The following is a 26,552-nucleotide window of genomic DNA, read 5'->3' as shown; positions in this document are numbered from 1 at the left end:
CTAATTTTTGGGAATCAGCTTCCTAATTTTTATGTCCAGATCCTTCTTTGATTTGTTTTAATCTTGTTAAAAGAATTTGCTTTTTGAGTGTGCTTATTCCTCAACTCAATTAGTCATGTATAGATCTGTAAAATTAGACCCATCTAACCACTGGAAACCACACGTGGAGGCTGTAAAATTGGCACTTACATGTAAAAAATGCCAAGTTATAAATGGCTGCTCCTATCATACGAGTATATGCAAACAAACACACGTACACTTCACATCTCTATAGGTGATTTATAAAAGGTTGTGTGTTCAGCAGAGTAATTTGTGAACTACCATTGGAACTGAGAGTTCCCTGGCTTGAATGCTGATCTCTATATTTTATCTAAAATGAGTCTTCATTGGTACAACTACCTTCAGCGTGAGCTACAACTGGATTTATCAGACTGAGAGCTCTTGATTGCCATAGCTACTATGAGTGATTTCTGGACTAGTTTTGCAGAACTCAAGGAAAGGAAATTAAGAGGTAGTTTCAAATTTCAACTTATTGTCCAGGTCAGACCAATCCAGACAAGTATGATATACTCAGGTTTACCCAGACTGGATTGAATGAAGCCACAATAATTCTCATGACTCATATCTAAGGTATACACCTTCCAAACCAGCATACTTACATAGAGGCACTTAGGAAAATGTGCGGTGGAGACAATTCTAACTCTATGTGGACTCCTGTAATCTAATTGAGTAGGCTCCCCAGCCCACTGTGACTTGTCAGCTCTTTCTGGTCTGTACTGAGGTGATCATCTCTTAAAGGCTACTGTGTCTTATTAGGACACATCTACACACCAAAGACGTAACCAAAATTCAGAAAAACTGAGTATAGTGGAACCTTGGTTTACGAGCATAGTTCGTTCCAGAAGCATGCTCGTAAACCAAATTGCTCGTATATCAAAGCAAGTTTCCCCATAGGAAGTAAGGGAAACTGCTTTGATTGGTTCCACCTCCTCCCCCCCCCCCCCCCGAGGCTACCGGCGCTGCTCCATTCTCCCCCCCACCCCCTTGAGGAATCCGACGCTGTTCCCAGTTCAATAATTTTTATTAAGTATTTTAAAGGATACAAGAATCATTTAAAGTACATAGAAACAAAATAAAGCTTTCTGTATATAAAATATATAAATCTATGTTTAACTGTATAGGAGCAAAGGCTCCAATTATTAAAAATGTATGTAAGGGATATATAAGATAAAGATGAGAGAGAGCAGAAAAGAAAAAGGAAAGAAAAATGAAAGAGAGAAGAGAGGAGAAGAAAAGGATAACAGGAGTGTCTAAGAAGATGAGCGTACATAGGAGTCTAAGAATGACCATGGAGATTTGTTGTATTTCAAGTTCATGCAGGTTCGGAATGTAACTCTCTTCTCATATGCATAGGATTCAAATCTATGATACATACTCAGAGAGTTCCACCAAAAGGTATAATCTAATAGCGAGGGTGATTTCCAATTTTTTAGAATGTGCATGAGAGCAGTCACCAACATGGTATCAATGAGTTTAGGTGGACAATTTGATTGTGTGAAACATGGGTGTTGAGATCGAAGGATTACAATGTCTATAGAGATTTCTTCTGAGCAGTTAGTAATAGATTGTATGGTGTTCCAGACATAGGTCCAAAAAGAGCGGACTAGAGTACAATGAAATAACATATGATCAAGAGTTCCTTCCTCTTTCAAACAATTCCAGCAAACAGAGTCTTGCTTTAAGTTAGCTTTCCACATGCGAAGTGGGGTCCATATTGCCTGCCACATAAGAAAGTACATTGATTGTGATACTCTAGAAGATAAAAGCGGGCGATTTGTTGATGACCAGAAAAGCTCCCAATCAATGTCAGAAAGCGGAGTGGTAAGTATAGCGTCCCAGTGCTTCATAGAGTGAGGTGAAAAAGTGAAGGAGTGATCTCTTAAAATGCTGTAGAAGGATGATATCGCCTTGCCTTTTAATAGAGACAGAGAAGACCAGTTGTAAATAGTATTTTTGGAAGTCATATAGTCAAATCGTATATGCAAAGAAGGCAACACTCCAGTGAGAGAACGCCATTGTGAATAAGTAGAAGGAGGCAGCGAGTATGTAGAGCACAGTATATCGAATGGAACTAACGAGTTGAGGGTAGACAATTGATGGACAAACCATATACCTGCCCGCTGCCACCTTTTCCATGATAGAGATTTATTGTGATTTTGAATTTTGGGATTGTTCCAACGCTGTTCCAAACCCCTCCCCGTGATCCGGCTTCCCCCCCCTGCGAACCGGCATCCCCCTGCTCGCGTTGCCCCCCCTCCACCGCGATCCTACTTCCCCTTCTGGTCTCGCTCTCAATCTCGGAGAGAAAGCATGCGCAAATGCTCAAAGCCAGTCCAGCCCAGAAGGAGGATCTCCGCCGCACCGCCAAGGCCGCGCCAGAAGAGGGAGGATCTTCGGGCACTGGCACTGATGCCAAGTCGGATAAAGGGTGTCATTGACTGCTCGGGGGGGGGGGGGGGAAGTAGGATCACGGTGCAGGGGGGGCAACGCGAGCGGGGGGGATGCCGGATCATGGGGGGGGGGGCGCTCATACAGCGAGGCAAGCTCGGTTTACGAGGCACCAAGTTTGTGAATGTTTTGGTCGTCTTGCAAAACACTCGCAAACTGGTGCACTCGTAAACCAAGGTACCACTGTACTTACAAACATATCAGAGTTGACCAACAACTGACAGTGAATGGCCACCCCTGTCCTGACCTACATCAGTGTTTCTTAATTTGGTCCTGGAGCACCCCCCCTACCAGTCAGGTTTTCAGGATATCCACAATGAATATGCATAAATTTGATTTGCATACACTGCCTCCATTATATGCAAATTTCTTTCATGCCTATTCATTGTGGGTACCCTGAAAAACCTGACAGGCAAGGGGGAACTCCAGGACCGAGTTGAGAAACACTGACCTAGAACACCTGACTTCTAAGATACTGATCAACTGAAGGCAGCACCAGCCCCATATAAAGGGAGTGGTCAGCTTTGAGCTTTCTTTCCCTGGCACCATCTGCTGGCAGAGGAACATAACCTACTCATCTGGATTAGTCTGGTGAAGGAAGATTTCCTTCAAATTCTGTTTATTCAATGAATTTCTGTAAAATTCCCTATAAACATCAACATAAAGAGATATAAAAGGGCTAAATGCACTAACCTAAGTTGTTAAATCATATATATTTTTGCATTTTATTATGTCATTAGTTTATCCCTAGACTACAAAACTTTTAGAAAAGAAATAAAGGCCATACTCTTCAAGAAATCCCTGAAAAAGAAATAACACCGCAAGTTTCAAATACCACCTCTCACTAAAGCCACCTACCCAAAACAACTAGCCATACTCGTTTCTTACTATCTTTGAAAATGACCAGATATCTTTTTGATAAGATCTTTTTGTAATACATCCTTGATAATTCTTTTGTAATCCGCCTTGAACCGCAAGGTAATGGCGGAATAGAAATCCCTAATGTAATGTAATATTTCATAATAACACTATCACAAGCTAGTTAGTAACATTAACTGATCCATTAAATTATTGCAATAGCACTTAGCTTGCTTCATTGCACTGGTTACAGTCTACTACTGACTATGTGTTACCTGGCAAAAATTCATTTATTTCTCTGTAGCTTCAATTTAGAATTCCAGTTTTTGATTTTGGTTTACCATTTACACTAGATCTCATTTGTTATAACATGAGAAAGCACTTTAAAAACGCTATACAAATCTGCAATTATAAAAAAATGGCCATATTCTTACATACAGAAAAAAAAAATGCAAAGAAAACTTACTGTTTGGCTGTCAGGGAATTCCATCTTTAACAATTTGTGAGCACATTCCTCGAAATCTAAACTGTGGTAGCAAAGCAAAAAAATTAATTCCAACTTTTGCTGTACATTTTTCACACAAATTAAAAAAAAATAACTTGTTACATACAAAGTAAGAAAGGTTAACAATTTCAAAAAGATTATGCAGAAGTCTGAACACATAGCTTACTATTTTCATAGCTCAGCAATGAAGCCTTTAAAAGAGGAAGGCGTTTGAAGGTTTTGAAAATAATGATAATTTCGTACATAAACTTTTAAACTGTTTCATCCTATTTATATTGATGGCATTTGTATGAATATTAGCACCAACTTCAGGATAAAATATGTAAATATATACACAGACACATTTTGCAAAACTAATACCATATTTAAATTATTGATCACAAAGGCTTTTGATAAAATCCAAAATTATACATAGGGGTGTTGAAAAGTGATTTTTAGGTGCAGTCTCGCAAATGAACCGTGGAAGCCATATGCTTAAGGAGAACCATCATGTGTCAAGCTGAAAGAGAGTGGATCTGGGTAACTTGATGGCTGAGATGAATGAGGGCATCCTGACGCTGTTGAGGGAGGAATGCCCTGAGTTGAGTCATGTCCAGGAGAGCTCCAATGAATTGGAGTTGCTGATACAGTTGTAGTTGAGATTTGGGAAATTTGATCTCAAATCCCAAATTCTGAAGAAAAAAACACTATCTAGTGTGTTGCCGAGAGGATAACCTGAGGGGATAGGGAAAGACCAGCAGCCCTGAGACATCAAGGCCACTGCCACTACTACCAGGCACTTGGTAAAAACTCTGGGAGATGATGCTAGGCCAAAGGGTAGGACTTTGTATTGATAGTGGTGTTGAGCCACTCGAAAACTGAGGAACCTTCTGGAAGCCGGAAGAATAGATATATGAGTGTAGACCTCTTTCAAGTCCAGAGAGCATAGCCAATCGTTTTGGTTCAGTAGAGGATATAATGCTGCTAGGGACAACATCCTGAATTTCTCTGACTAGAAATTTGTTGAGAGCTCCGAGATCCAATATTTGTTGAACACCCCCATCCCCACCTTCTACGTTACCAGAAAGTATTGAAAATAAAATCCCGTATTCTCTTGTTCCGGGGGAACCCTCTCGATAGCATTGAGAAGCAGATTCTGGATCTTCTGAAGAAGGGAGGGTTGAAGGAGATTGGAAACTGACTCTCTTGGAAGATGTTCGGGAGGTAGGGTATGAAAATGAAGAGAGTATCCTTCCCGAACAATGTTGTGAACCAACCAGCTTCCTAAATTCTGTGCTATTCTGTACTATGTAGCTGAAAAGAGTGTTACTTTCTTTTGTTAAGTGCCAATTTGCACAAACTAAGGGCTAGATGCACTAAACATACTGACTCAATCGCTGATGGCCAATTCTCTGACTGATTCTCCAGCAGCGATCAATGCGCTATCAAGTTTGCATGCAAATGCAACCGATCAGTGAGCGATTAATACATGCCCTAACAGCAGTGCAGACACAGAGCAGAGCAGCAGTGCAGACGAGACACAGAGCCCTCAGCAGTGACAGGGGAAGCAGTCTCCTGTCATTGCTATTAGGGCTTCTTTTTTTTATGGCAGAGATGTTGTGAGTGTGTCATATGCACAATCTGTCCCTATGTGATGCACGGGAAGGGCCAAAGGCCCTGATTGGTTCAGATGTGAGAATTTGTGGGAGCCATTCAGGAAGCCATTCAGCGCTGAGCAGCAGTGCCAAAGCATGCTCCTTCTTGGTAACACTCAGAGGCTGAAGCCGGAACTCGCTGCAGCAACTGACTGGGTTAGCAGCGGGGCAGGAGTGCGGAAACCTCGCCCCTGCCTGCTACACCTCTGGACCACCAGGGATTCCAGCGGCAGAGGAGTACGATGGACAAGACAGGGAGGGAGGATAGGGTGGACAGCCTGGGAGGGAGGGAAGGGGGCTGTGTGCAGTACCTGGCAGGGAGGGGGCTGGGTGCAGAGCCTGACAGAGGAGGAAGGGGAGGGGGCTGAGTGCAGTGCCTGGCAGGGGAGGGAAGGGGCGCTGGGTGCAGATCCTGGCAGGGCACTTGACTATTAAACCACTCAACTTATATTCGAGTCAACCATTTTTCCTCCTTTTTGGGGGAAAAATAGGGGTCTAGACTTATATTTGGATCAACTTATATTCAAGTATATACAGTATTTTGTCTGAGGTCCTGTGTATAAAAAAATATTCTACAGGTATATAATGAAAAAAGCATTTTTCTGAATGGGAACTTAAAACTACAAATTAGGGGGAAAAATATTGTTACAGGGTTTGCACAAATATACTGTGGTTATAATCTGAACTTTCAGATGTTTACTATTAAGCAGAGTTGTATTTTTAACCGAAAGCCAAGAAAATGTTTCAGACAGACTGAAAACATGTTGACCACCATTTATGAATCACTACTGCTATGAGCTCATATGGCACAAAATAATTCAAGGCTTAGTAACGAGAGAAAAATATATTAAAACATTCAATATGCATAAAGATGTCAAAGATATACAAGGAGGTTTATTTCTGAAATGCCCTCTTTCCAGTGGAATTAGGCAGGGATGTCCATTGTCACCCTTGCTCTCACTATGGAGCCTTTGGCTTCCTCAATTCAACATAAAATACAGACTGCAGAAATTAGGGTTGGGGCTCACAATTTCCAAAATGTAGCCGTTTTTTTTTTTAATTCTTTATTTATTTTTTCATCTTTCAACAAGTGTACAATAATCATATCAACAATTAACAAATCACTTGAAAATCTTATCAGCGATGTCTTTACATAAATAATAGTCCCTCCTCCCCCCTTCCCTCCCACCCTATAGTAGAACGGGGGTGGGAGGGTATTGGAGAGTTATATAGAAAATTAATATCAGGGAGCAAATGTACCCTTATAGTGCGTGCGAAAGACCTGCACAAAGGTCACACTAAGGCCAATTTTGTCACAGTTTTAGTAAAGGACCCCCTTTGCCTACTAAGTTATTGATAAATACTTTAGTCTGACAGATTTTATTTCAAATGACAATGCAGAATACATCTACAAAATTATTTTCAAACCATATCAGCTTACCTTGACTGAATAGCAAGATAAATTGTACGCCGAAAAGAAACCAGGTTAATTTCTGTTTTGTCATGGATGGTGATCTTTTGTCCTATGGAGATAAATAGCAGAATTGTCATTAAATATTTAAAAAATATAAACCATTTAAAAATCTTGAATAATAAATTGCTATTATACAGTAAAAATACAGGTATTCATACTAAGGAGGGAGTGGAAAACATGAAAAAGGACCTGCAAAAGTTAGAGGAATGGTCTAATATCTGGCAACTAAAATTCAATGCAAAAAAGTGCAGCATAATACATTTGGGAATTAGAAATCGGAAGGAGCTTGTCCGCCAGAGAATTCTCCTCCCCTTTTTATGTAAACCGCTTTGAGAAAGATGTTGCGATGAATTGCCCAATTCCACATCTTTTTCAGCCTCCTGAAAGAGAAAGAGACACCCTGTACCTCCCTGTTTGTTCACATAGTACATTGCTACTTGATTGTCCGCCTGAACAAAAACGTGATCTTGTATAAGATGTTAAAAAGCTTTGAGAGCATTGAATATGGCTCTGAGTTCCAACAGATTTATATGATGGCATCAGTCTCTGGAGGTCCATGGATCTCGAGTGCGGAGGCCATCCAGATGAGCCCCCCAAGCATAAGTTGAAGAATCCGTGGTAAGAACTTTCTAATGGGGAGGCATCTGGAAAAGCAAACCTCTGGAAAGATTGCATTCACCACTGAAGTGACTGTTTAAGAGAAGAGGTCACTGTAATATGTTGGGATAGAGGATCTAGAGCTTGTGACCATTGAGATGCTAGAGTCCATTGAGTGGAGTCATGTGAACCGTGGAAGCCATCATGTGTCAAGCTGAAAGAGTGGATCTGGGCAACTTGATGGCAGAGATGAATGAGGGTGTCCTGACGCTGTTGAGGGACGAATGCCCTGAGTTTGAGTCATGTCCAGGAGAGCTCCAATGAATTGGAGTTGCTGATACAGTTGTAGTTGAAATTTGGGAAATTTGATCTCGAATCCCAAATTCTGAAGAAAAAAACATTGTCTAGTAATTTGCCGAGAGGACACCCTGAGGAGATAGGGAAAGACTTGATGGTCATGAGACCTCAAGGCCGCTGCCACTACTACCAGGCACTTGGTAAAATCTCTGGGGGATGATGATAGGTGAAAGGGTAGGACTTTGTATTGATAGTGGTGTTGAGCCACTCGAAATCTGAGGAACCTTCTGGAAGCCGGATGAATGGGTATATGAGTGTAGGCTTCTTTCAAGTCCAGAGAGCATAGCCAATCGTTTTGGTTCAGTAGAGGATATAATGTTGCTAGGGACCAATATCCTGAATTTCTCTTTGACTAGAAATTTTTTGAGAGCTCTGAGTTCCAATATTTGTTGAACACCCCCACCCCCACCTTCTAGCATTCTCTTGTTTCGGGGAACCTTCTCGATGGCATTGAGAAGAGGTAGATTCTGGATCTTCTGAAGAAGGGAGGGTTGAAGGAGATTGGAAACTGACTTTCTTGGAAGATGTTCTGGAGGTAGGGTATGAAATTGAAGAGAGTATCCTTCCCGAACAATGTTGTGAACCCAGAGGTCGGATGTAATTAACTCATAACGATGAATATAAAGTTGAAGATGCCTCCTATTGGTTGAGGGAGAGAAAGAGGCAATTGTATGGAAACTATGCTCTCAAGCAACTGGTTGAAAGGACTGAGTGGACTTAGCAGGAGCAGAATGCTGAGATTTCTGAGGTCTCTGCTGTTTTTGCTACTTCTGCTTAGGTCGTGAAAATTATTTTATTATTACAGTGTTCCCTCTAAGCTGAGCAGGTGTCCTCCAGCTGCATTGCTACCACTAGGGGGTGGAATATTTTCAGTCGCTAAGGACAGGTATGTTCCCTGGAGTCCTGCAGAACTTGCCTGTCCCTCACAATTGAAAAATGTGCCAGTAAAACAGCACCCTCTATTGGTGAGACTGTGGGTGGAGGACTCCTGCTCAGCTGCAGTAGCTTTTTGGTTCAATCCTTCCATGCTTTTTGGTTCAAACCTTCCATGTCTTATCAACTGCAGTATACCCGGCGGCCGGGTATACTGCAGTTGATAAGACATGGAAGGTTTGAACGGGCATGACGTAGATGGCTTGGGCTTAGGTTTCACCAATGAGTCCCAAGATTTCTCATGAGCAATGAGCTTCCGAGTGGCATTTTCGATAGTATCTACAAAAAGCTCATCACCAAGACAGGGCATGTTGGCCAATCTATCTTGAAGATTGACATCCATATCCGCCAACTTAGCCAGGCCAAACTCCTCATGGCCACAGACATAGAGGAAGCTTGAGATGAGAGTTCAAGAGTCGTATGCTGATTGAACCAAATGTTGATGTAATTGTTAGAGAGTAGAAACTAATTGTTGAAACCCCTTGACACGATGGGATAGGCAATTGTTTCAGCAAATGCTTTAAATAGCAGGTGAAATGGAATGTATAGTTATTGATTCTAGTGCTCAGCATAGAATTTTGATAGAGATACCTATCAAATTTATCCATGGTACGACTTTCTCTGCCAGGTGGAACTGAGGCATAAACCTTAGAGGAGGCAGATTTTTTAAATGTAGACTCCATGACCAGGGATTGATGGGAAAGTTGAGGCTTATCATATCCTGGAGTAGCCATAATTTTGTACATAGAGTCCAGCTTCCTAGGGGCTACTGGTATGGATAAGGTAGATTCCCAATTTTTGTGAAGAATGTCCTTCAAGATTGTATGAAGAGGGAGTGTGAGAACCTCCTTAGGAGGGTGCTTAATGTCCATAGTCTCCACATATTCAGGAGTATATTTTGAGTCTGCTTGGTCTTTGCTGAGTTGTCTGATAAACCGAGAGAAGATAGAAGTTGTAGGTCAGAACCCACAACTAGTGATTGAGACCTATGTCTCTTGCGAAGTAGGTACCGATCCTGCGAGGGTGAAGAACATAGAAACATAGAAAAATGACGGCAGAAAAGGGCCATAGCCCATCAAGTCTGCCCAAACTAAAGATCCCCTTCCCTAAATTTATCCTCCCAAATATCCTATATCTCATCAAGTCTGCCTATTCTGATGACCCTCCCCCCACTTTTACCCTCTTAGAGATCCCACATGCGCATCCCATTTATTCTTAAAATCTGGCATGCTGCTGGCCTTGACCACCTGCACAGGAAGTCTATTCCAATGATTGACCACTCTTTTGGTGAAGAAATACTTCCTGATGTCGCCATGAAATTTCCCGCCCCTGATTTTTAGCGGATGCCCTCTTGTGGCCGAGGGTCCTTTAAGAAAGAAAATATTGTCTTCCTCTTCGATACGACCGGTGATATACTTAAACGTCTCAATCATGTCTTCCCTCTCCCTACGTTCTTCGAGAGAGTACAGCCACAATTTATTCAGCCTCTCCTCGTATGAGAGATCCTTGAGCCCTGAGACCATCCTGGTAGCCATACGCTGAACCGACTCAACTCTCAGTACATCTTTACAGTAGTGTGGCCTCCAGAATTGCACACAGTATTCCAGATGAGGTCTCACCATGGATCTGTACAATGGCATTATGACCTCGGGCTTCCGGCTGACGAAACTTCTATGCTTACATCCCAACATTTGTCTAGCCTTGGATGAAGCCTTCTCCACTTGATTGGCAGCTTTCAGGTCTTCACTAATGATTACTCCTAAATTGCGTTCTGCTGCGGTCCTAGCTAAGGTTTCACCATTAAGGGTGTAATTTCTGCACGGATTTCTGCTGCCAAGGTGCATGACCTTACATTTCTTAGCGTTGAAGCTAAGTTGCCAAGTCGAGGACCAATGTTCCAACAAGAGTAGGTCCTGTGTCATACCGTCGGGCAAATTGCTATTACCTATGTTACACAGTTTGGCGTCATCGGCGAATAAAGCACAGTTACTTACCGTAACAGGTGTTATCCAGGGACAGCAGGCAGATATTCTTTACGCATGGGTGACGTCACCGACGGAGCCCACGGTACGGACCTTTTTACTAGAAAGTTCTAGTTGGCCGCACCGCGCGTGCGCGAGTGCCTTCCCGCCCGACGGAGGAGTGCGTGGTCCCCAGTTAGTATAAGCCAGCTAAGAAGCCAACCCGGGGAGGAGGGTGGGACGTAAGAATATCTGCCTGCTGTCCCTGGATAACACCTGTTACGGTAAGTAACTGTGCTTTATCCCAGGACAAGCAGGCAGCATATTCTTTACGCATGGGTGACCTCCAAGCTAACAAAGAGGGAGGAGGGATGGTTGGCCATTAGGAAAATAAATTCTGAAGTACAGATTGGCCGAAGTGCCCATCCCGTCTGGAGAAAGCATCCAGACAGTAGTGAGTAGTGAATGTGTGAACTGAGGACCAGGTGGCCGCCTTGCAGATTTCCTCAATGGGTGTGGAACGGAGGAAAGCAACAGAAGCGGCCATAGCTCTTACCCTGTGGGCCGTGACAGCACCGTCTAGTGACAGACCGGCCCGAGCGTAACAGAACGCGATGCAAGCTGCAAGCCAGTTGGATAGCGTCCGTTTAGAGACCGGTCGACCCAAACGATTCGGGTCGAAGGTCAGGAAGAGCTGAGGGGACAAGCGGTGAGCCCTTGTACGATCGAGATAGTAAGCCAGGGCACGCTTGCAGTCAAGACTGTGCAATGCCTGTTCTCCGGGATGTGAATGAGGTTTCGGGAAGAACACAGGCAAAACAATGGACTGGTTGAGGTGAAAAGCTGAGACCACCTTTGGAAGGAATTTTGGATGGGTGCGCAGAACCACCTTGTCATGGTGAAAAATAGTGAACGGTGGATCGGCAACCAGTGCATGAAGCTCACTAACCCTCCTGGCAGAGGTGATGGCAATGAGGAAAAGAACCTTCCATGTCAGAAATTTGAGCGAAGTTGTGGCAAGTGGCTCAAAGGGAGGTTTCATGAGGGCAGACAAAACCACATTCAGGTCCCAGACGACCGGAGGAGGCTTCAGAGGTGGTTTGATGTTGAAGAGGCCCCTCATGAATCGGGAAACCAGAGGGTGAGCCGTGATAGGTTTTCCTAGGACAGGCTCATGAAATGCCGTGATGGCACTGAGATGGACTCTGATTGAGGTAGACTTGAGGCCTGCGTTGGACAGGGAGAGTAAGTAGTCCAGAACAGTTTCCACCGCTAAGGAGGTGGGATTGTGATGATGACGGAGGCACCAAGAGGAGAACCTGGTCCACTTCTGATGGTAACATTGGAGGGTGGCCGGTTTCCTGGAGGCGTCCAAAATGAGACGGACAGGCTGAGACAGATTTCCTGAAGAGGTCAGCCCGAGAGAAACCAAGCTGTCAGGTGGAGGGAAGACAGATTGGGATGTAGTAGAGACTGATGTTGCTGTGTAAGTAGAGTAGGAAACACAGGCAGAGGAATGGGCTCCCTGGAGCTGAGTTGAAGTAGAAGGGAGAACCAGTGTTGACGAGGCCACCGGGGAGCTATGAGGATCATGGTGGCTCCGTCCCTGCGGAGTTTGGATAAAGTCCGCAACATCAGAGGTAGAGGAGGAAAGGCATAGAGGAACCGATCCGTCCAGTCGAGAAGGAATGCATCCGGGGCCAGACGATGAGGAGAGAAGAGTCTGGAGCAGAACTGGGGCAGCTGATGGTTGTGAGGAGCTGCGAATAGGTCCATCTGCGGAGTGCCCCAGCGAGCAAAGATGGAGTGGAGCGTGGGAGGATCCAAAGTCCACTCGTGAGGTTGAAGGACGCGGCTGAGATTGTCGGCCAGGGAGTTCTGTTCGCCCTGGATGTAGACCGCCTTGAGGAAGAGACTGCGGGCCGTGGCCCAGGTCCAAATACGAAGAGCCTCCTGACAAAGGAGGCGAGATCCTGTGCCGCCCTGTTTGTTTATGTAGTACATGGCGACTTGGTTGTCCGTGCACAGGAGCAGAACCTGAGGACAAAGAAGGTGCTGGAAGGCCTTGAGAGCATAGAACATGGCCCGTAGTTCTAGAAAATTGATGTGATGTCGACGCTCCTGTGGGGTCCAAAGACCCTGGGTGCGTAGGTCTCCCAGGTGAGCTCCCCATGCATAAGGGGAGGCATCCGTGGTGATGATCATGGAATGTGGGGGCAGATGCAACAGAAGGCCCCTGGAAAGGTTTGAGGAGTTCAACCACCATTGTAGAGATCGCTGAAGAGATGATGTCACAGAGATGGGATGAGAAAGAAGATTCGAGGTCTGTGACCACTGGTCGGCCAGAGTCCATTGAGGTGTCCTGAGGTGGAGTCGTGCTAAGGGAAGCACATGCACCGTTGATGCCATGTGTCCCAGGAGGACCATCATCTGTCGAGCTGGGATGGTGTGATGAAGGAGCACCTGATGACAGAGGTGGAGCAGAGTCCGTCGACGATCGGAGGGGAGGAATGCCCTCATTAGTGTGGTATCGAGAACTGCTCCGATGAACTGAAGGCGCTGTGTGGGAAGCAGATGCGACTTGGGGTAGTTGATCTCGAACCCCAGTAGATGGAGAAGAGAGATGGTATGTTGAGTGGCTTGTAGCACAAGAGGAGACGTAGGAGCTGTCACTAACCAATCGTCCAAGTAGGGAAACACTTGGAGGTTGTGAGACCTGAGGAAGGCCGCCGCCACAATGAGGCATTTGGTGAACACCCTGGGTGATGAAGCGAGGCCAAAAGGTAGCACCTTGTACTGATAATGGCGATGGTGCACCTGGAATCGCAGGTAGCGACGTGAAGTTGGATTGATTGGTATGTGAGTGTAGGCCTCTTTGAGGTCCAGGGAACATAGCCAGTCGTTGTGAGAGAGATGAGGGTAAAGCGTGGCAAGGGAGAGCATTCTGAACTTCTCCTTGACTAGACACTTGTTGAGGTCCCTGAGATCGAGAATGGGACGAAGGTCTCCTGTCTTTTTGGGTACCAGGAAGTAGCGGGAGTAGAATCCCTGACCCCTTTGATCTGGAGGTACTTCTTCGATGGCATTGAGAAGGAGGAGGGATTGAACCTCCCTCAGGAGGAGGGGGGTTTGAGTTGAGAGAGAAGCAGACTCGACGGGAGGATTGTCTGGCGGAAGAGTCTGGAAGTTGAGGGAGTAGCCGTGGCGGATGATGTTGAGGACCCACTGGTCCGATGTGATGACCTCCCAACGGCTGAAGAAAATGTGGAGCCTGCCTCCGATTGGCTGAGGAAGAGGCAATGAGGGTGGAAGACTGGCTAAGCCCTGGAGAGAGGAGTCAAAAGGGCTGAGAAGGTTTGGCAGGAGGAAGAGGCTTTGCAGGTTGATTAGGCTGGGCACGAGCCTGGGTGTGTTGGTGCTGGCGGGCCCGCCTAGGTTGCTGTGCAGGTGGGTTGAGCGGTCTGGCAGAGAACCGGCGTTGATATGATGTCTGCGGTCTATAAGGACGAGCAGGAGGAGTCTTTTTCTTTGGTTTAATGAGAGTATCCCATCTGGTCTCATGGGCGGAGAGCTTCTGAGTGGTGGTATCCAGGGACTCTCCGAATAGTTCATCTCCCAGACATGGGGCGTTGGCTAGACGGTCCTGATGGTTGACGTCTAGATCAGAGACCCTGAGCCAGGCCAGGCGGCGCATAGCCACAGCGATGGCAGATGCACGGGAGGAGAGCTCAAAGGAGTCATAGACAGAGCGCACCATGAACTTCCTCAGTTGAAGCAGGCTGGAGATGTGCTGCTGGAAAAGAGGGACCTTGTGCTCCGGCATGTATTTTTGCATGGAGGAGAGTTGCATTACCAGATGTTTCAGGTAGAAGGAAAAATGGAAGGAGTAGTTGTTTGCCCTATTGGCAAGCATGGCATTTTGGTAGAGCCGTTTGCCAAATTTGTCCATAGTTTTTCCTTCTCTGCCAGGAGGGGTGGAGGCATACACACTGGTGCCCTGAGTCTTTTTCAAGGTGGATTCTACCAGGAGAGACTCGTGGGGCAGTTGGGGTTTATCAAAACCTGGGATTGGTATGACCCTATAGAGACTGTCCAATTTACGGGGGGCCCCAGGGACAGTTAGCGGGTTCTCCCAATTTTTTATAAAAAGTTTCCCGTAGGATATCGTGAACAGGTAACTTTAGGAACTCCTTGGGAGGTTGATCGAAATCCAGAGCCTCCAGGAAAGCTTGTGACTTTTTGGAGTCAGATTCCAATGGCAAAGACAAAGCCCCTGACAACTCCCTGAGAAATTTAGAGAAGGAAGATTGTTCAGGTTTAGAAGTGGTCTCGGGTGCGGAAGGCTCTTCGTCCGACGACGATGCATCCTCCTCGGTACCGGGGGGGGATTCTTCCCATAGGTCCGGGTCTCTGACATCGGTGGTTGCGTGTCGAGAGACCGGAGTGGACGGGTCGGCATGGTGAGTCTTAGACAAAGACTTGCCTGAGCGTACCGAGACATTCCCTGGCGATGTAGACCTGTGTCTGTCCCGATCCCGGGAAGAACGGTGCCGGTCTGGGTCTTGGGAAGACCGGTGCCGGTCCGGGTCATGGGAAGACCGGTGTCCTGCTCGGTCCCGAGGAGGATCCGTCGTCGTTAAGGCGACTGGCTCGTGCGGTGCCGAGAGAATGGGCATGGAAGAGTCCATAGGTACCAATGGAGTGGATACCGGTTGGACGGTGCGGGGCTCGGGCCGGTCTGGTACCGAGAGCAGCGGTGCCAAGATAGATGGTAAGAGCTGCTGAAGTTGCTGGTGGAGTTGCTCTTGCAACTTGTCCTGGAGGATGGCCGCAATGCGGTCATCCAGGGGAGGCACCGGAACCACTTTTTTCTTTTTTGGTTCCTTGGGTGCCGCTCTACACTCCGGCGATGAGGGAGCCGATGACGAGGCACTCACCGATATCGGAGTGGAGCGTTTCTTGGCCCGGCGTGGAGCCGAGAGGACTGGTGCCGTCCCCGAGGTGGGAGGGCGCTCAAGGGTGGAAGGCTTCTTAGCCGGCTTACCTGGCGCCGGAGGCGCCGACGTCGTCTCAGGCGGCGTCGAAGTGGTCGGTGTCGATTTCGACGGTGCCGCAGATGAAGATGTCGAATCCATAGACGGGCCGGTGCCGAAAAGTAAATTCTGTTGGATTTGACGATTCTTCAACGTGCGCTTTTTAAGAGTGGCACAGCGGGTGCAGGAGTCCGCCCGATGCTCTGGTCCCAGACACTGCAAGCACCAATTGTGTGGGTCAGTGAGGGAGATCGGGCGTGCACACCGCTGGCACTTCTTAAAGCCTGGTTGCGGGGGCATGAATGGAAACACGGCCTCCGCAAAATCAAACCCCGAGGCCTGGATCGTGGCAATAGGCCCCGCCGGGGTAGGAACGAAAAAAAAAAAACAAAAGAAAGGTTTTTTTTTTTTTTTTTTTGGAATTGGGAAGAAAAAAGTACCCGAAGGTGAAAAACCGAAAAAAATAACGCGAGCGGGAAGGCAAAAGGAGGATTTCAACTCTGTTGAAAAAACACACGTCTTCTTCGCTCCGCGGAAATGAAGAAACTGGGGACCACGCACTCCTCCGTCGGGCGGGAAGGCACTCGCGCACGCGCGGTGCGGCCAACTAGAACTTTCTAGTAAAAAGGTCCGTACCGTGGGCTCCGTCGGTGACGTCACCCATGCGTAAAGAATATGCTGCCTGCTTGTCCTGGGATAATGTTATTTTACCTTGAAGCCCCTGAGTCAGGTATCCTACGAATATGTTGAAAAGGATCGGGCCCAAGACCGAGCCCTGCGGCACTCCACTGGCTACCTACGACGTTTTGGAGAGGGTGCCGTTAACCACCACCCTCTGAAGTCTACCACTTAGCCGATCATTGACCCATGTAGTTAGTGTTTCTCCTAATCCCATCGATTTCATCTTGCTTAATAACCTACGGTGTGGAACGCTATCAAAAGCTTTACTGAAGTCCAAGTACACGACGTCTACGGACTCTCCGAAATCCAGTTTTCTGGTGAGCCAGTCAAAGAAACTAATTAAATTGGAATGGCCGGACCTACCCTTGGTAAATCCATGTTGGTGGGGATCCCCTAGATTCTCTTTGCTCAGGATCGTATCTAATTCATGGGTTGTATTGATAGTCAGTTATGTATCCGCTGTTCGGTGGAGATAAATTCTTATTTTCATGGTCTTTGGAGTTGTGAGGGGATTCAGACCTTCTGGACGGAGATGGCCTCCTTTTTACAGGGCTTGTTGCGGACCCCTGTGCCAGTATCCGTGCAGTCTATGCTGTTTGCCCATTTTTCATTTTTGTATATGTACAATTCATATGAAAAATTATTTCTTAGTAAATGTTTTATTTTGATGAAGAAATGTATCTTGTGTTGCTGGCTGTCTTCTGAACCACCTTCCTTCTGGTACTGGAGGAATCGCCTCCATGAACTTATGGGTTGGGAGGCCCGTTTGGCTCGTTCTTCCCGACGCCGGAGCAGAGACTTTGTGCACACTTGGACTCCATATTTGAACATTTTGCCTCCTGAGAGTCGTAGCCGGGTCTTGAATAGCCTCCACCTCTGAAACTGTACTTCTAGATATCTCTGCTGTTCCCTGCTTACGAGTTTTCTGTATCTGTGGGGGGATGGGGAGGGGTGGGTGGGGGGTAGGGTTTTCTTTGTCGGGGGGTGGGGGTATGATGGGTCCAGGGAGGACATAAGAGTCCAGTCCTCTGCGGGTGTTTGATGAAAATGCATACCATGGTTATTATGGCTGTTGTACTTCCTGTTGCTTAATAAAATAGATTTAAACATAATTCATGTTTAATTAGTGTTTCCATGAGTTTACTCACTATCGATGTGAGACTCACCGGTCTGTAATTCGCAGCTTCTGTCCTGCAACCCTTTTTGTGCAGTGGAGTGACGTTGGCCGTTTTCCAGTCTAAGGGGACTCTTCCCGTACTTGGGGAGAGATTGAAGAGCACGGATAACAGTTCTGCTAGGACATCACACAACTCTCTGAGCACCCTAGGGTGTAGATTGTCCGGTCCCATGGCCTTGTTCACCTTGAGTCTTGATAATTCATGGTAGACAGCGCTGGGTGTAAATTCGATATTCTGGAACGGGTCGTCTGAGCTTTGCCTTTCCTTCAACTGTGGACCGGACCCCAGTGCCTCGCAGGTGAAGACTGAGCAGAAGTATTCATTTAGAAGGTCTACTTTATCGGAATCTGACTCAATATAATTCCCTTCTGGTTTTCTAAGGCGTACTATCCCGTCTGTGTTTCTTTTTCTGTCGCTAATATACCTGAAGAAGGATTTGTCCCCTTTCTTAATGTTCTTTGCTAGATTTTCCTCTATTCGAAGTTTGGCCTCTCTGACTGCCATTTTGACCTGGCTATACAGTCTGTTTTAGCCTCCCTTGTCCCAGATTGTTTGTAGGAAATAAATGCTTTTTTCTTTCTTTTAACGAGGTCCGAGATCTCCGTAGTGAACCATTGGGGTCTGTTGTTTCTTCGTCGTTTGCTCACGGTTCGTTGCTTCGTGTAGGGTAGATTTCAGGGTTGACCACATCGCCTCCACGTTATCGGTTTCAGCTTGGTTTTGCAGTGCCCCATGAACGAAATTTGCCATGAGTTTGAAGTCAGTGCCTCGAAAGTTGAGTACCTTTGTTGACGTGTTTGATCTAGTGTAACCTTTCCTGAGGTTGAACCATACCATGTTGTGGTCGCTGGAGGCTAGCGTATCGCCTACCGAGACCTCCGAGACGCTCTCTCCGTTTGTGAGTACTAGGTCCAGTATCGCCTGATTCCTAGTGGGCTCTAAAACCATTTGTTTGAGTCGTGCTCCCTTTATGGAGGTTAAGAGCCTTCTGCTGACGCTGGTTGTAGCAGAAAGTGTGTTCCAATCTACATCGGGCATGTTGAAGTTCCCTAACAGTACAGTGCCCCCACGTAAAGTTATATTCTCTATTTCCTCGATTAATTCCATGTCCTTGTCTTCCAGTTGTCTTGGAGGCCTGTATACTACACCGAGGTACAGGCATTTTTCGGTACCTCTGGCCAGGTTCACCCAGAGGGATTCTCCGGTGTACTTGACATCTGTGATTCTGATAGTTTTGATGTCTTCTTTAGTGTATAGCGCCACCCCCCCCCTCCTAACTTGCCCTCTCTGTCTTGACGAAGTAAGTTGTAACCCGGTACAGCCATATCCCACTCGTGAGAGTCCGTGAACCAGGTCTCAGAAATCACCACCACGTCTAGCTCGGCGTTCAGTATTTCCGTTTCCAGTTCCAGAATTTTGTTGCCTAGACTGTGTGCATTAACATACATAGCCCTCCATTCCTTATGTTTGCTAAGCCCCACCTGAGTTAGTGTGACTCCTAAAGAATTGTTTGAGATGTGGGTACTTACCTCGGACTCAGAAGTGAGTTGTGAATAACCTCCTTAGGATAGTTACTTACTGCTCTGGTATGTGAGTGGATACCCTCCCCCAACTTACCTAGTTTAAAGCCCTACGAAGTAGGCGGGCTAGTCGATGTCCGAAGATGTTCTTACCTCTGCTGGTCAGGTGTAGTCCGTCTGGTCCCTGAAGTCCCTGCAGTGCCTCTCCATGGTTTAGGAATCCGAAGTTCATCTCCCTGCACCATCCGTGTAGCCACTCGTTAGTCCTCTGGATATGCTCCTCCCTGGCTCTTCCTTTGCCTCTAACTGGGAGGATCGCGGAGAAGACCACCTGCGCTCGTGTCCGCTTCTCACCCAGGGCTCCAAAGTCTTTGGGTATGTCCTCCGGGGTGTTCCTGGCAGTGTCGTTCGTTCCGATGTGAATGAGAAGCATGGTGAAGTGGTCTTGGGGCTTGAGAAGTCTATCTAGGCAGGCGATGATATCTCGGATCCTGGCTCCAGGCAGACAGCAAACCTCCCTTGATTGCATATCTGGTCTGCAAATTGGTCCCTCGGTGCCCCTCAGCATGGAGTCTCCAATGACTATTACCCTGCGCTTCTTCGGGGGTAGTGGATCAGTTGTCCCCGGAACTGGAGCCATGTGTTGGGCATCTTCCTGATCCTCGTCGGCCGTTCCTTCCTGTAAGATCTGGAATCTGTTCCTCATGGTGAGTTGTGGGGTACCACAAACTTTCGGAATCCCTCAAGGGTCAATTCTATCCCCTCTGCTATTTAATATTTTTTCTTTCCCCCCTTCTTACTTTAGCCCAATCAATAGGATTTACCATTTTTGCATACGCAGACGATATACAACTCCTTCATCCAATCAACACCACCAACATTTCAGAAATAATAGATATAAACAATAAATTAGATAACATATATGATTGGCTCTATACACACAAGCTCTCTCTCAACATCGAGAAATCCTGTGGTCTTCTTCTTCCAATTAAAACTTCTGAAACTCTATTAGGAACTATCTCTATTAAATCTATTCCACTTCCCATGGAAAGTAAAATTAAACTTTTAGGGGTTATTATTGATAGAGACCTCTCTTACCATGATCATATCAGCTCAATTGTTAAAGTCTGCTTCTTCAAAATGCGCATTATTCGATCCCTACTTTCTATCTTGGACACTGATTCTATTACCGTATTGACTCATTCTTTAGTAATCTCCCACCTAGATTATTGTAACTCCCTTCTCAATGGCCTTCCCCAAAAAGAATTACGTCGCCTTCAATTATTACAAAATACAGCAATAAAACTTATTTATAAAAAAGGCCGATTTGATCATGTTACTCCACTCTTAAAAGAAGCTCACTGGCTCCCTATCACCCACCGTATCACCTATAAAATCATCTTACTCTGCTTTAAAATTAAACAATCTCATCAACCTTCATTCCTCGACAAACTCCTGATACCTCAATGCCCCTCCCGCACTCTAAGATCCTCTGATCAAAAACTTCTTTTCATCCCCCCTCTAAAAGATTTCTATTATACTCGTAAAACAAATTTTGCCGTAACTGCTCCTACATTATGGAACTCCTTGCCACAATACCTCCGCGACGAACAACAACTTGTTAAATTTAAATCTTGTCTAAAGACTTTCTTATTTCATGACGCTTATAACCGAACCTAGATTTTCTTCTATCCATTTTCTCTCTCTTCTCTTTTATTTCTATTCTCTCTCCTCTTGCAAGCAATTATCTCTACAATATGCCCTTACCTTCACGTTTTTTTCCTACCCATTCTTCCCTTTTCTTCTTATAAAATGTAACTTTTTCCCCTCCACCCTTACTATCCTCACAGTCAAGTCTGTCTTGTTTTGTCATTCATGTCCCACTTAAATATTTTATCCATTCTTCCCTTATACCCCCTTTTCTTTTTAAACTATATTGTTAACCGGCCAGATATTTGGTTTATGGTCGGGATATTAAAAATTAATAAACTTGGAAACTTGGATGTGAAACTACCCTGTTTATGAGAAAAAGAAGAAGAAGAAGAAACTAAATAAGGGGGGGGGGGGGTCTTCTATGCTTGCCTGTGGAGGAGGTTACAAGCTGCCAGGAGTCAGCATCTCCAGCCATCTCCTGTATCCTAATCGTTGGTTTCAAAGCTGAAGGTTTGGGCGTCTCGAGGATGGACTTGTCATGTGCCTGCTCAGTGATCTGGGACAGCTCCTGGATGACCTCGTCGATGAATGCCTCATCCTCTCGGATGCTTCTCAAGCGTTTCACCTCCTCTCTCAGGCTCCATAGTTCCTGCAAGATGTCTCCGTCCAGCTGGCCCACCTCCTCTGCGTAGAGACTGTGGTGTACTGCTGGGGGATAGCCTCGGTCTGCACAGAGACCTCTGTCCACCGTCCCGTGTCCTCCTCCGTCTGAACGCAGGCCGTGGCCACCCCCCGTAACCCCTCGGTGACTGGAATGCTGGTCTTGATGGTAGTCTTGGCGCTTCTTGTTCTCCCTGCCATTTCCAAGTTGCAAGTGAGATCTACCTGCTCGTTGGTTAATTAGAAAGTTAGAGAAAGTAGAAAAGTCTGCCTATGAGTCAGTATGAAAGTGTCTGTGACGGTCTGTCTTCTATATAGTTAGAGAGGTCTGCCTGTTTGTTTATGCTTCTCCGAACACTTAGATGAGACGTGTTTAGATTTGTGCAAAGACTTTCTCGAGTGAGAATGCCAAGGAGATGAAGAATGCTGACTCGAGGAGCTATGGCTGGAAGCAGGAGTTTTGGATGCATGCCTGGATGATGGATGGTGCTGAACAGGAGACTGTATTGAAGACTGGGTACTGATACCGACATCCCTGGTATTGGTATGGTCAGCTGGACTGGTACTGGCAGAGACGACGTCGAGGTCAAAAATGTAAATATGTGACCATACTCTGCACAAAAGAATTCCTCGAACTGTTCTTTCAATGAAGGCACTGGTACCTGTGGCTTTGTCGCCGATGGAATTGGTGTCGCGATTCGCTCCGAAGAGGATGACTCAGAAGACGAGAAACCTCTAGTTTTTGAAGCGAATCGCAAAAGGGGTCGTCGTTTGGCCGGCACGACTGGACTCAATACCTTTGTGACCGACCCCCCCCTCCCCCCGGAAGACTGGTGACTTCCTCGCTGGCTTACCCGAAGGTGCAAGGGACTTAGACTCCGGAGTAGAAGGCGATGCCGAAGAAGGTTGCAACGTCTTAGCTGACAGTGCCTTCGCAGCAGGTGCTGAAGAATACAGTGCCTTCGCTAGCGGCGCTACGGACTGCAATGCCTTTGTAGTCGATGCCGTGGAGGTTGAAGGTGGCGATGTTCCTTTTCCATGCTGGTACTGAAAAATTGTTGCTGTTCCAGAAGTTGGCTTTTCAAGGTGTGCTTTTTAAGGTTGAACAATGCACACAAGAGTCTATGCGGTGCTCAGGGCCCAGACATTGGATACACCAGCTATGTGGGTCTGTCACTGAAATAGTCCTTTGGCACCTACCGCACTTCTTAAACCCCATCAACTGCCGGGACATTAAATTAGGAAACACCGCGTCAGCCAAATCAAAGAGAAGAGGCTGAGGGAAAAAGAAAACACGCCGTTGAAACCCGAGGGCAACAAAAGAAAAGAAATTAAACTCCCTTTTTTTTTTTTTAGTTTTTACAAACGGAATGAAAAGAAAGAAAAAAGGAAATAAGAGAATAAAGAAAAAATGTTTTGCGCGAGCGGTGATTCAACGACGCGACTGAACAGCTCCGCGGAAAATGTTGAACTGAGGAGTCGCGAGCCTACACCGGGCGGGAAGGCACTTACGCATGTGTAGTGTGGTCAGTCGTGAACTTTCTAAAGTTCTTAAAGTGGCTATGCACTTGGGACCTTCTGTGCCGGGGCTCTGTCGGTGACGTCACTCACATGTGAGAACATGCTGCCTACTTGTCTTGGGATAACCATCATCACTACACAATTCAGTTGTTTCCATTATGAATTAACTGATAGATAACAAATATGTATGAATCTAAACAGGAAAGAATTATTGAAAATAGAGTAGGCCTTGAGATGAAAAGGCATGATCTAAGTAATATTGTCTACCTAGTACAAATATATATATTTGTATTAGGTAGACAATATTATATATAGCAATATGCTAAACTCATGACTGCTTATGCTAAACAGATACAAAAATAAAAGCATAATTATTTGAAGCCAATCGAACTAAATGAATCGAAGGTAAAGTTAATTGGTGAGAAGATACAGAATGCACGTGCAAGGGAAAGCATTGCAGTCCCTTTAGGATGCAGTCTGAAAGAATTAGGGCAAAGCTTTGAGGCCTAATGCTTCCCAGATGGTAAAATAATCATAGCATTTAGCTTGGATTATTTTACCAGACATACATGGGTAGCACTGTACATCTGGTGCGTACTGCAAGCTGCTGTATAGCATTTACATAGTAATGAGCTGCTTTACATATATTTGCATATTTTGCATCTTATTACCATTTAACCCATGGTGACTTAATTAAAATTGCATTAGGGCAAAACAACCTGTGTTATTGCCCTTGAAGTCATGTTCAGTGGCTCTAATGCAGCTTGCTAATTCTCTCCCCCCCCCCCCCCCCCCCCCGCCATGCAAATCTATCAACAACACTTGTAGTACCTTTGTTGCACTGATAGCAAAAAAAGGTATTAATTTTTCAGCTAGATAGCTCTGTAAAAGTAATTTGCATTCCACTGTACAAGGGTGTTCCCTTAATATTTTCAGAAATGGAACTACATGAGACATCACTGAACTACTATTTTTTTCCAGAGACTGTAACCAAAATAAATCTTTAAGTTTATTTTCTACTTAGGTTTGTTACTGGAAAATCCTCCTGTTCTTGCCAGTCTGATGAGGAAAACTTCCCTAGTCTGTTTTTCAGACTTTTCATAGTTCTTGGTTTCTCAGTTTTGTAAACTTTAAGAACTACTGAAAATCACAATAACGTGTGCCTTGCATGTAGCAAAATTCCACTTGGCGCTATACTACCAAAAAGCAGTGTAGATGTTCCTGATTCAGTCATGGTTATTTCCTGTTATTACTGAAGTTTCATTAAATATTTCTCCCCATATCAAGTTCTTTGTTTTCAGCATGCATACTTTCTCCATCACTAAGGATTCTCTAAGCCCATCTCTATATCTTTTCTTCATAAACCTGCCTGTGTTTCCTTCCTGCAAAGAAACACTTTCTTTAGTTATTCCCAGATCTATTCCTTTCCAGCCTTTAAGCCCTCGCTCTAGAACTTCCTTTCAATTATAAGAATGTCAATTTGTATACCATGCATATACTTGAAGAAACTGGCTGTTTTCATCACGTATATCCCCATATCATTGGACTGTTTAGATTCAATGCCTATTGTTTTGATTCAATAGGCATTTCAGGGAAAGTTTGGAACTGGTTTGAGGGCTTTCTAAGAACAAGATGCTATCAAGTGTTTAGTGAAGAAAGTTATTCTTTTTCCTGGAGCAATTCTTGTGGAGTACCCCAGGGCTCTCCGTTATCACCTACTCTATTTAATATCTATCTAGCCCCATTGGGAAGATTGCTGCATAGTTGGGGAATCAAATTCTTCATCTACGCTGATGATATTACTATAGTAATCCCACTTATGGGCTTTACAGGGGATGTAACAAATCGATGGACAAAGAGGGCAAAACTTGAATCCAGAAAAATCAAATTTTTTTCTGGCTAGTCCTTCAGATAATATAAAAGAAAAAGAATTACATCTGAATGGTCAAACTTTTTAAATATCTGCTTCGATAAAAATTTTGGGCGTTATACTGGATCGCCATTTAACTCTGGAAGATCACATAAATTTTTTAGTAAAAAAAGTTACATAACCTTGTGGGAACTTCGTAAAATAGGAAAATTTTTTGATAGTGCATCATTTAGATTGCTGGTACAATCATTCATTCTGTCCATACTGGATTATTGTAATATAATATATCTGGGATCTCATAAAAAGCTCCAAAAGAGATTGAGACTCATACAGAACACTGCGATCCATCTAATTTTGGGGTTGAAAAAGTATGATCACATTACCCCATCTTATAGACAGTTGCATTGGTTGCCTTTTGAGGCTAGAATATTATTTAAATCTGGTTGTACCTGTTTCAAAATGTTGTTTGGTATGGCTCCTACTTACTTGTCTCTATGCTTTGAACGTTGCAAACCTAACAGAATTACTCGAGCGCAATATTTATTTGTTATTCCAACCATCAAACCTTGTTGATACAAGAGATTTTTTGATAAATTGTTCGGTTTTCAGGTAGGTAAAATGGACCAATGGCTAAGTACTATTATCTCCCAGGCCTACTCTTATATGTCCTTTAGGAAATTACTAAAAACTGATCTATTTGATAAATTTGTAAACTGATGTTCCAGAATATTGACAGGCAAATTGTATATTGATCTTATAGCCAGAATGTTCTTGTGGATTTCTACTGTATTTTAGCAAATCATATCTTATTCTTTTACTGTATAATTTTAGTACTATTTAGAGTTTCGTATTTTTATTCATTGATTGTATAATGTTAGTAATGTATGTGAACCGCCTAGAACTTTGCAGTAATGCGGTATACAAATAAATTATTATTACTACTACTTCAGGGTACACATATTTAGGGCAGATCTACTGAACGTTTTTTCTATTTTGTGTTTATGCAAAAAAAATTTGTATATTTAAACCTCAAATACTTAAGCATTATTTATTGTCTATTACTTTGGTAGCTCTATTCTGGCCTGTATATATAGTCTGTTATTGAGAAAGACTTGGGGGAAGCCTTTGCTTGTCCTGGATCAGTAGCATGGAATATTGCTACTCCTTGGATTTTGGCCAGGCATTAGTGACCTGGATTGGCCACCGTGAGAACGGGCTACTGGGCTTGATGGAACATTGATTTGACCCAGTAAGGTATTTTTATGCTCTTAATTCTTTAGCCACAAAAGCAGATTCCTGCATAAAATAAGCTCTTGTAATAAAAGTTATTTATTTCTACTTGAAATAACATTTATATTCCACTAAATCTCATTACAATTCTATGCGGATTACATTAATAAGAGAGAGAGAAAAACTTCTAGGAATTACATTATAAACTAAGGCCCCCTTTTATCAAGCTGCGTTAAGAGGTTTTTATCACTGGCTGCTATGGTAAAATTTCCAGTGCTCCTAGAATTCTTACAAGCGTGGGAGCTTTTACCATAGAGGCCGGCGATAAAAAACTAACGTGGCTTAATAAAAGGGTGCCTAAAATCTTAAAATATATCAT

The 26,552-nt window shown here is 44.7% G+C and overlaps 1 protein-coding gene across 3 annotated transcripts in view; it reads right to left on the bottom strand.

The window, feature by feature from the left end:
• CWC22 (CWC22 spliceosome associated protein homolog) overlaps positions 1-26,552 on the bottom strand; it is a 136,183-nt gene that overhangs the window by 51,099 nt on the left and 58,532 nt on the right. For all 3 annotated transcript variants that reach the window (XM_033946516.1, XM_033946515.1, XM_033946514.1), the window contains exons 11-12: positions 6,947-7,028; positions 3,833-3,893 (exon numbers count right to left, since the gene is read on the bottom strand). In XM_033946516.1, coding sequence (XP_033802407.1) covers positions 3,833-3,893; positions 6,947-7,028 — 143 coding nt within the window. The remainder of the gene's footprint in view (positions 1-3,832; positions 3,894-6,946; positions 7,029-26,552) is intronic.

The sequence above is a fragment of the Geotrypetes seraphini genome, chromosome 5, assembly GCF_902459505.1.
Source record: "Geotrypetes seraphini chromosome 5, aGeoSer1.1, whole genome shotgun sequence".
NCBI classification, from domain to species: Eukaryota; Metazoa; Chordata; class Amphibia; order Gymnophiona; family Dermophiidae; genus Geotrypetes; species Geotrypetes seraphini.
The sequence above is the reverse complement of the archived record's forward strand: the minus strand, read 5'-3'. Positions and strand labels throughout refer to the sequence as shown.